This window comes from Macadamia integrifolia, unplaced genomic scaffold (genome assembly GCF_013358625.1).
Source record: "Macadamia integrifolia cultivar HAES 741 unplaced genomic scaffold, SCU_Mint_v3 scaffold2038, whole genome shotgun sequence".
Classification (NCBI taxonomy): domain Eukaryota; kingdom Viridiplantae; phylum Streptophyta; class Magnoliopsida; order Proteales; family Proteaceae; genus Macadamia; species Macadamia integrifolia.
The window spans coordinates 45,293-55,783 of NW_024868473.1; the positions used below are offsets into that span (position 1 = coordinate 45,293).

The window sequence follows — 10,491 nt, forward strand, 5'->3', positions numbered from 1 at the left end:
GAATAGGTTTTACCATATAACACCATTGCTGTTCTTTTTACGTTTTAGAATCACATCTGGAATAGATTTATCAAACACTAATCTAGAGTCAACGAACAAATCCAAAACAATAACAGAAAAAAAAAAGATATTCCTTTTTATGAAACAAAAACAGAAAAAAAAAAAAAGGGTTCTACCAAAATTATTCAAATCCCATGTCAAAAGACTCAGAACACCCAAGACAGTGACGTGGCATATTTACCAAGATATTTTATGATTTTATCGATCCACATTCCAGAAAAGCAGAAGTGAGGTCAGGAGGTGACCGAGAACTCCGAACCTTATCCATGGCTTCCCATTCTCTTCAGTTACTCTCTCACACAAAGCCCCATCTTCATCTTCGTTGGAACCATCAGATCACTCAGATCGTGAATCCTTCGCTGCAACCAATCCATAACGTCGTCCGCCAAAAACCATTCTCCACCCAATGCGCTTCGAATTCGATTTCAGTACCTGAGACCGATAACCCCAATCCGAACTCAGATTCCAACACAGGTGGAGAAGCCGAAGAAGGATTTCAGATAGAGAAGCGAAGAAAATCTGTTATAATTCGAGACCGAAAATCACGGGTAGGCCTAGTGAAGCCCGAGCCCAAGAATTTCGAGATCGGTTGGAAGAGAACGAAAAATATAGAATTGGAGAAGCCGAAAGGCTACGTGATCGCCGACGTCTTGGAGAAATTGGAGTTTTTGATGGGGAGAGAGTACGGATCAGAGGAGCTTCTGGCGAAAACAGGGGAAATTGTGGCGGAGAGAGCACGAGAAGAGGCGGAGATACTGAGAGAGGAAGGAGAGGTGGAGGAGAGATTGATTACGGAGTTGTTTAGAGTTCTTAAGTTGATGGAGATGGATTTGGCAATGGTGAAGGCAGCGGTGAAGGAAGAGACACTGAAGGAGAGGCTCGAGCAAGCCAAGGCTCGATGCAGGCAAGCGATTCTCGTTGCCTATTCGTTTTGATTTCTAAAATTAATGATGGAGTATTAGTATTTGGTGAAGAATTTAAGCCTGAGATTGATTCAATTTTGTTACTAAGGATAAGACAGAATTCGCGTAATTTAATTAATATAAATTGAAGTTTTATCTGTTCAAGAGTCCTGACGTTCTTCAGTGAGTCTTCTTGGCGCATCAGTCATCACTGCTGCTGGGTGACCATATTAAACAGGGTTTCAAAAATCGTTAATCGTATCAGGAATCGCCGATTCGCCTCTGGATTGGACCGACCGATGCCAATTTTCACCGCTCTGAATAGGAATATACCTTCCTAGGTTCCCATTAATCACTGTTTTTCAGATCAAATGGCCCATTTTAGGTTTCGTATCAAAATCAAAATTTTCAGTTGGATCAAAATGTCGATTTAAAATAAAAAAAAAAATGGTGTTTGGTGAACCTGTCTATTTTGTTGGCTTAGATTTGTCGCAGATCACACGCAACCAAATGAAACCCAATTGTCAATTTCATTCAATCTCTAACCTGAAACTAGGGATTCTTGATTTTGAACCTAGAAGTGGGAGGAGGAAGGAAGGTGGAAGGAGATGTTGGAGGTTCATTGTTTTCAGTTTTACCTTCTTCATGAGTGGTCGGAAGAGGCAACGGTAATTCGGAATTGTGGATGCTGATCAGGTGCACCATTTCGTTTCCAGAAAGCCCTCCACCAAACCTCGAACCCTCTTTGTACATTGAGGCAATTGTCACCGGAGTTGAGGAATCGATTGAACCAAGCAAGCAGAATCTCTTGCTGCAAGGGCAATGGCAGGGTGAGGATGGTGTTGCTGAGGCCATCTTCAATTAGGTGACGATCGAGACCTTTAGATGCCCTCCTCATCCACCCAAAATCGTCGTAAAATGGTTCCATCCATGTCTGCAAGAGCAAGCATCTCACCTCCTTGGAGGCTAGGAGTTGTCCCTCCCCAATCCCAACGAAGAGTCTTGTAGTTACCCTCCTCACCTTGTACAGGTGAACCGTAGGAACCCTAAGGTGGGCTTCCCAAGTCTTCAAGAAATCCTCCACGGGCTATCGATCAGGATGTCCAGAATCTAGTGAAGGTTGTTGGCCTGATGTGCAATCTGACTGGTGTCATGAAGGTCCGATGATGCCGCCCGGAGGAAATGCTCGTGAAGGAGTTGCAGACACCCATCGAATGCAAGTACGGGGACTCTTTACTGAGGTCATTCTGGGATGAGTTCTCTCAAACGCGGGCACTAAATTTTGTCAATGGTGGCCGAAGATCAGGTGATCTACCCCACAGACCTATTCAACGCTTCTTCTGTGAATCTTTCAACATTAGATGAGTGGAGGCGGTTGCTGACAGTCCATTTTAGTCGTTTCCAGAAACGCAAAAACAAGTTCAAATTATTTCGTCTGGGGCGTTTCTAGAACCATAAATAGGTAGAAATTTCTATTTCTATTTCTTAAAACAGGTGAAACGCAATATTTTTACCAAATGCTTTTTACCCCATTTGTTCGTTTCTAGGAACAGAAAAATGCAGAAACGCGTTTTTGGGAACGTTGTCAAACGGTACCTTGAGTTGACACCAGATGCTTTATTCCCTTTTTTTTTTTTCCTATAGTTTGGAAAAAAGTTTTTCTAGATGATTACCAAATGTAGCCTCAGGTTATAAATAGACATAAATTGTTTCTTAATCATAGCCTTGCATGCTAAATAAGCCAAGAAAACAACCACTTCATTGTTAGGCTTGAGTCAAAAAGAGAAACTAAGGAGAGTATGATAGACATCTAGGAGGAGAGGAACTATGCTCCAAGGCCATAAGGTGGTTGTTCGATAAAAAAATGCTTATGCAACACTTCAGAAGTGATCCACACTTCCTTAATGCTCTAGCCCTTCATTTGTGTCGGTTGAACTTCTAGGAGGAAATCCCTAGTGGTTGCTTCAATGGAATTCTCTGTCATCATGCAATCGATTGTGAATGAGATGCATTCTCCTTCATAGATAAACAAGTTGGTCAACCACATATATTAAGACCTAAATTAGCAATAGATACGCAAATCAAAATAGTAAAATCAAGGTTGGGAAAGGTAAGTGATGGAGGTTGAGATGTGGAATCTGGCACCTGTATTGATGGCTCTGTAATGTAGCTAGAATGAAGACAATAAATATACCATAGAGCTGGTGAAAGGATTTTTTGTGGATTTGGTTTTTCAAATTTAAAAATGGTAAGATTCCTATGGCCAATTTAGGGTTATTGGGACCGTTTTGGCTGCTTCCAAGTCTATCTAAATTGGAATTGATTGTCACCAAATCCTGTTTTTGAAACCTTACATTAGAGACCTGATTTTCTTGATAGAAAATTACTTTTTAGTGATTTCACGTGAAAAAAAAAGACACCAAAGAGTATACAAATTATAGAGAATTGTCTTGTGGTGGAGTGCAGTTCCTATGCATGCACGAAGGACAATGGGAACGTAGGAAGAAACATCCATAGAGATGTCATTTTCCATTTCATAGGGAGATGAATGGTCATTTCATCCCCTATACACTTGGATGTAGGGGCCACACTCCCAAACATAAACTTTTTTTCCCATGAATTATAGAAAGAAAGTAAACAAGTGCTTCGCACACTTGGTAGAGCGTGGGGCATTAAAGTCCATCCTACTAGGAGGTCTTAGTTCACACCTACCCTCCCCCTCATACAATAGGATAAATTAGGACCTATTAAAAAAATTATTGGAGGAGAAACCATGGCCACAATTATTTCTAATTCTATTAGTTCTAGGTTTAATAGCTAAGTGATGAGCTATAGAAATATAGTCCCTACTCTGTTAAATTACAGGAACTATTGTAAGCATTTTCAGAAAATCAATTTATCCAAAAAAAAAAAAAAAACCTCTAAAGGCCAATGGGATCAGGCTCCTTTCCTGAGCAGTGATCACCCAGGTCTTGCCCATAGCCACCTGGGCGATCAACACGTGTCTAAGAGGTGATCCAACGGCTCTCGATGCGGCGTGGCACCACTGTTCTGGTTAGTAGAAGCACAACCGTTAGATCATCGCTTGGGCATGTGTCAATCACCTAAGTAGCTATGAGCTGACTTGGGCTAACACCGTTCAGGAGAAGAGCTGGATCCAGGCCAATGTTTAATTGCAGAAGCTATTAAAAGCATTTTTAGAAACTCAGATTATCCAAAAAAAAAAACTCCCAAGGCCAATGTTTTTTCCCTTGTTGCAACAACTCAGCTAACACCTCATAGTCATTACAGATGATAATGATTGTGACTCCTAATTGCTTGGCCTTTTTGCACTACTTTGAGCACTCCTTGTGCATCATACTCTTGTGCACTCCCTGAAAAACCAAAGATCAACGTAGCACCTATAATATATTTTTGTAATCAATAATGACCATTGATGCCCACCCAGCCTCCCTTGTACTAGCTGAAAAACTTCGAGCACAAACAATAATATATGCACTCCTTGAAAAACCAAAGATCAAGGTCTACAATATTTTTATCAATAATAACCACTAATGCCCACACAATTTTCCCGGTACTAGTTCGACCACAAACAATATTATATGAGTTCAGAGGCAACATCAACTGGTACTCAGTCTATGACAAAATAGTATTATCGGGTCCTCTTAAGGCTTGTTGAGGTTGAAAGCATTTAGGTTCTTAACCCAATTATTGATATTAGCAACAATCTGGAATAGATTAGGGGTTTTTCATGGGAAAAAAAAAATACCACAATTGTTAATGATGAGGGTAAAAATACCATCCACCAATCGGGAATCGACACATGGCCTTACACATGGGGAGTGAGTAGTTAGTGAAAGCCTTGGGGAATTGCCTATGTCCTCAAATTGGACTTCAATAAAGGTTGAGCCATCCCGGTGAGGAGATCGACCTCAATTATATGGTGACGACACGAGCAAAGACATGCAATATTCCAACTGAACTAACCTCCCAAGTCATCCATTAGCTGAATTGACCTCCCAAGTCATCCTTGGAGAGATCGACCTCTCAGGTCATCCCTAGGTAGAACCGACCTCCCAGGTCATCCCTTGGATGAACTGACCTCCCAGGTCAACCCTGGTTGAACTGACCTCCCAGGTCGTCCCTGGGGAGATCCGTACCTATAGTCTCTTTTTACTGACTAGGCAGAGTAGAAGCTGAACAAGGTACGAGCCAAATAGGGTTGAACAACCGACCCGACCTTAACTAGCATACCGATGTGATCCCAAGAATCAAGGACTATCCAGCTCAACAGTTCTTATTGCCAACTCATCGTTTGGAGCTCTCTAAGGAAATCTCCAAGAGATCCATCCAAAAAAATTAACTTCTAACCAGATAAGGCAACTTGCCTAACAAGACTTCCAGGAGATCTCTACCTAGAACAGACTCCTTCAAAGAGGGACTCTCCATAACTGCCACATTCATACCATTGCCTATAGATATCAAGGTAAACCCCAAAAAAGGGGATCAATCACTTTATAGTGAAACTCTCTTGAGTATCTTTTGTTAAGGAAATCTAACTTAGGAATCAAAGAGTCCCCTGTCGGATCAGCTCGACTCTCCCTTGTCCATTATTCTATATAGTTCTAGTGCGGAAGATCATCGAGACAATTTTTACCGAAATAGTTTATCAAGTTCCAAAGGAAATATCAAGTAATGGCAAACACAGAGAGGAAAAAGGGACAACCGGGCTTAGAGAGATTAGAAAGATGTCAGATATTTGAAAGAGCTTCCTAGCTAGTATTTCAGCTAAGTTCTTCAGACTTAGCCCCAACGACCCACCTACCCAAATTCTCTTAGAAAATGGACAAGAAAAGAACAAATGCTAATATCTGTACCCTCTCTAACCTACAAAGTGCGCAAATATCATCAATGGGAGAGATTTACACAACTTGACTCTTACGCCTTTTGTTTAGGAGCTTCCGAAGGAAAAACTTAAACTAGGGTGACTCCTAAATTTCCAAATGATATTCCAAAGGGAACTCCTATTATCCCCAGATGAGGATGCAACCCTAGAAGAGAGTAAATTTGTTGCAATTTTACTAATGAGAATTCCTTATTTTGAAAAAGGGCAAAACCAAAAATCACCATGCCTTGTACAAGTCAAAGGGATGGAGAAAATTTTGGATCCAATAGTCTGAATACAAATAGAGCTAATCAAAGGCACATTCCAAATTCTACCAATGACTAAGTCCAATACTCCTAGCAAGAAAAAGAAAAGAGTAGTTCCAATACCTTCATAACATAGCTAGAGTTGCAATTAGTCCCTCCTGGGTCATTGTAGACATTGGGCCATTTTGGTAGCCAAGGGTCATGCCATCAATGTAAGAGAAGAAAAAGAGAGAGAGACCTGCGATTGTGGAGCAAAAGGAGTCCCAACCAACTGCCCTCTTTCATTCATTAAATAGAATAACTATTATAAGTCCTAGGAATAAGAAAGAACAAAATAATTATTACAATTCCTACAAGAAATAGGAGAAAGAACAAAATAGAACAACATAGGAAACTAACAAAATAGAACAACCTAGGAAACTAATACTAATTGCTAACTTCTAACAATATTAAGTCATAACTGGACTAGGACAGTCTTAATAGGATTAGAAAAATCCAAATCCACATTCCTAATAGAACTAGGAAAGCCCAAATGAAGAGTCTGCAACTTGCGCTAGACTCCTCCTTTCTCTCAGTAGACTTTTAACACCATCAATGTTTTCATCTGTATCAACTTCCAACAAACATTTACCAAAAAAATTAAAAATCCCTCCAACAAACCAATTTCCCAAGGGTAGGAAAAGTATGGGTTAGACTATTCCAGACCCAGGATCCTCTCATGGGTTTAAAGTTTGCAGACAAAATACTTTCCCTAGGGAAGTATTTTTCCTTTAAGACCCATCCCCACAAAGACCAGGGATTTGTAAGCAATATCCAACCTAGTTTTAATAAGGGAGCCTCCTTGTGAATGGAAATAAGTCTAAACCTTGATCTTCTAACCCAAGAAATCGAAGAAACCTTCCTATGGTTCTGAGTCTCACCTCTCCAAAATTGCTGATTGATGCTATCTAATTTGGAACATATATTCTTAAGGAACAAGAAGCAAGACATCAGATACGTAGAGAAAGAGCTAAACAGAGATTTGACTAACATTGACCGACCAGCTTGTGACTGAAGAGGCAGTTTCCAAGAAGTCTACTTACGGTGCACTCTATCTAAAATTCTATAAAGACTTGTTTTTAGACTTACAAGAGAACAAACGGGCACCTAAGTTGACAAAAGATTACGGCATTTCTTTCATCTAAAGATGAGAGCAGATTTGTTGTCATTAAGGGAGTGTTTTTACTAAACAATATTTCATTCTTCTTTGTCCTGCAAGATCATGAAACAAATCCAGAATCGCTTGAACGGCAAGAATATCGGAAAACCTTGCATTACAAAACAAAATATCATCTACAAAGAGAAGATTAGAAATTTCAAGGGCCGATCTAGATACTTTAATCCTCGAAACAGCTTCATCTCTCTTCCCAATGAAAACTATGAGTCCAAGGTGGAAATTGCAAACTCTTAAGAGTAATAGAACGCCACAAACTTTACAGACGTTTATTATAGTTTCAGTAGAAGGGCAAAGAACCAGCAATCATGTAAGGTACTCCAAGCCAAAGGTATCTTGATAATCTGGCCATAATAGTTGAGGACTCGAGGTAAACAGGTTTCGAAGAAGAGTAACCACAGATTACCTAACTCACATGTTAAAATAATAGGTTAGATGTAAAGGTAGAAGTAATCTTGAAGCCTTTGGTTGACGGAATCAATGGATTGGACTCGATGTTTATATGGATGACCTAGAGCCAACTACTTTACACGGTTTCCAAATGATCTGAATAGTATTTCAATACAGATACCTTTTTCAAGAGGGTAGTTATCAGAGAGAAATGGTGACCCCTAAAATGTCTAAAATGTAAGACCTTCCCTCATAGATGTGACTAGCCTGGCTCAGATAAGTCTCATTCCAATCAGATAACCTAAAGCTCATTCCATCAATCAAAGGCTGCGAAGCCTCATCTTTCCAAGATGCTTGAAAGAGATGAAGTCCCAAGTATTTGGCCTGATCAGATACAGGTTTTATGCCAAAAAAATGCCACAATTACTTTTTCAAACTTCTGAAACAATTTCTACTGATATGGACATCACACTTCAATAGATTGACTTGCTGCCTTTACACTACCTCAAAGCAATATAAAGAAAAATGAACAGACTTGGATTTGGGAAAATATTAGTTTGATCACCATGATGACTCCTAAATGACATTTACTTACTAGGCAATAATGCAAATTTACGAAGAATGAATATAGCCGACCTTCACCAGTTGATCCCTAAACCATACCAGTTCCATCTAAATTCTATATACATAACAAAAAAGATTTGTCATGGTCAGTCTCATTCAAATTCTTTCCAGACCATTAACTTAGAAACTAAAGAAATTTCCCTCAATTTTATAAAGGCTATAGGACAAACTCCTCGGACAGAACACTAACGACTCTCAATGTGTCAACAGATTATCTTCCTACCAACTTCCGAGTGAGCAATTGAAGCTACAAGACTACATTATAGCTGCTCAATGTCGACTTCACAATTGAGATCAAAATCCCTCGTATCCACATCCACTGCTTCTACATCGACAGTCTCATCATCACCCTCATACTGCAATTCCACAAAAAATCGCTCAGAAGCCAGCAAAACTGAACAAGGTTCCATTAGCCAATGGAGAAGGGGAACTCAACCAATCAAACGGCAATGGTAACAGAATGAACAAACCTGCTTGTAAGAGTTAATAGAGGCCATTGGAGGTGGAGGTGGAGGTGGCAGTAATGGTAAACCTGCAGTTCCTTTCTCAGATAGAATAGCAGCAGCTTCCACCACCTCAATCTTCTCCTCCAATTCACTTGCTTCCATGATTTCATCAACTGCATGAGCAGCCATGCCAGTTGAAGGTAGCATATGCTCTAATTCAGAACCCTTCACCTGCATGTTCCAGTGAGCATGCAAAATGTTATCTAACCGATTATAAACCATCTTAGAAACAAATTATAAACTGCCCTAGAAAGGGGTGGGCAGCCATTTTTCTCTCTAAGGATAAATAATTATTATTATTAATTTTTTTTTTTGTTGGGGCGGGGAGGACTGGCTTGCCCTATGAAGAGAGAACAGATAAATCTACCTTATCAGCAGAAGCAATAGTTGGAGAACCAATTTTTCCTCGCTTCTGCTTGTTATCATTCGTAACAGACCTATAACCATTATTTCCAGCTGAAAATTTTCTCGCTAAGTCAGCCTCTTTGCCATTATCAGATCGGGTTATTGATCCATCTACCCGAGTGAACCTCTCTAATCTGGCTTTTCTTGCCAGAAATAATCCCTCTTTTCCTGTGTTAGCTGGGAAAATACAAAATGTCAGTGAAGATCAGATAATGGACCAAAAGATAAGAGCACCATCCTATATCTATCTTCAGTGCCACATATTTTAGAATAGGTAAGGTAAAGAACCAGAAAGCGTACTGGCAAGAGAAATTTGGAACTGATAATATTGAAACCAAAAAGTCAAAAAACACAAATAGTATAGAAAAATACGGATTTGACATGATATATTTTAGTACCACGGGGAATACTTAAAATTTCTAATCCTTAGCTTTTAGCCTCCTATAAAGATAAACCATTCCACACACACACACACAGTTTGAGCTAATTTTGTAATGTTGCATAAATACTAGTACAGTACCTTGCTTTGAATCCTCACTAGCTCCCTGGGGGATCCTTGACCTTTTCCTGCTCAGAGAAGCATGATTCTGCAGCTCATTCTTCAGGCTCATTCCGATATTATCATTAGGCTCTCCTTCACTGATAATATTGACGCTTAAATCCTCTTCACTGGCACCTGGTCCTGAAGCATCAGAACCAAGCTGATCACCCAACCTCTGTAGTCGAGTTTGAGACCTTTCAACAGAGTCCACATTATCAAATCAGGAGAAAACTTACAGATCTCCAAAAGACCACCACAGCAGTCCCAGAATATCAGAAAAAAAGAGGGTGGAAGGAGGCTCTTCTGCAACATGGGGAAAGCTGATATACTTCTTTCTAAGAGCAATGGTCAGTAAGAATCAGAGACTCACCTCTTTAATTCCTCTTGTGCCCGTGAAAATCGATTATGTGCTTTAATGAACTTCTTAATTTTTGAAGTTGTCCTGGATATATATATTCACCCAAAGGAGAATTGAAGGAAAAGAAAACGTCATTTTCAGAATGTTAACATTCACAAAGCACAGTTATTTTTTGGTAAGGAAAGCAAATAGCATAATCCTATAGTTGCCTTTACAATACCTCTTACAATCTTCTTGCTCCCTGGACAACTGGGCCTCCAGCTCATCAATTCTAGAAGTAAGACTGTCAACTTCTTGAACCTTCTCCTCCAGGCAGATCTTGGAAACAAGAAGACATCTCA

The 10,491-nt window shown here is 39.8% G+C and overlaps 1 protein-coding gene across 1 annotated transcript; it reads left to right on the forward strand.

Annotated features, from left to right (window-relative positions):
* The first annotated feature begins 263 nt into the window (after positions 1-263).
* On the forward strand, positions 264-1,127 carry LOC122065490. Its single transcript, XM_042629296.1, has one exon. The coding sequence runs from the start codon at positions 327-329 to the stop codon at positions 993-995; it is 669 nt and encodes a 222-aa protein (XP_042485230.1). The 5' UTR covers positions 264-326; the 3' UTR covers positions 996-1,127.
* Positions 1,128-10,491: the final 9,364 nt, after the last annotated feature.

Bases quoted from the DNA above. Each gene is read 5' to 3' on its own strand.
- LOC122065490 (XM_042629296.1), top strand. From the start codon at position 327: ATGGCTTCCCATTCTCTTCAGTTACTCTCTCACACAAAGCCCCATCTT.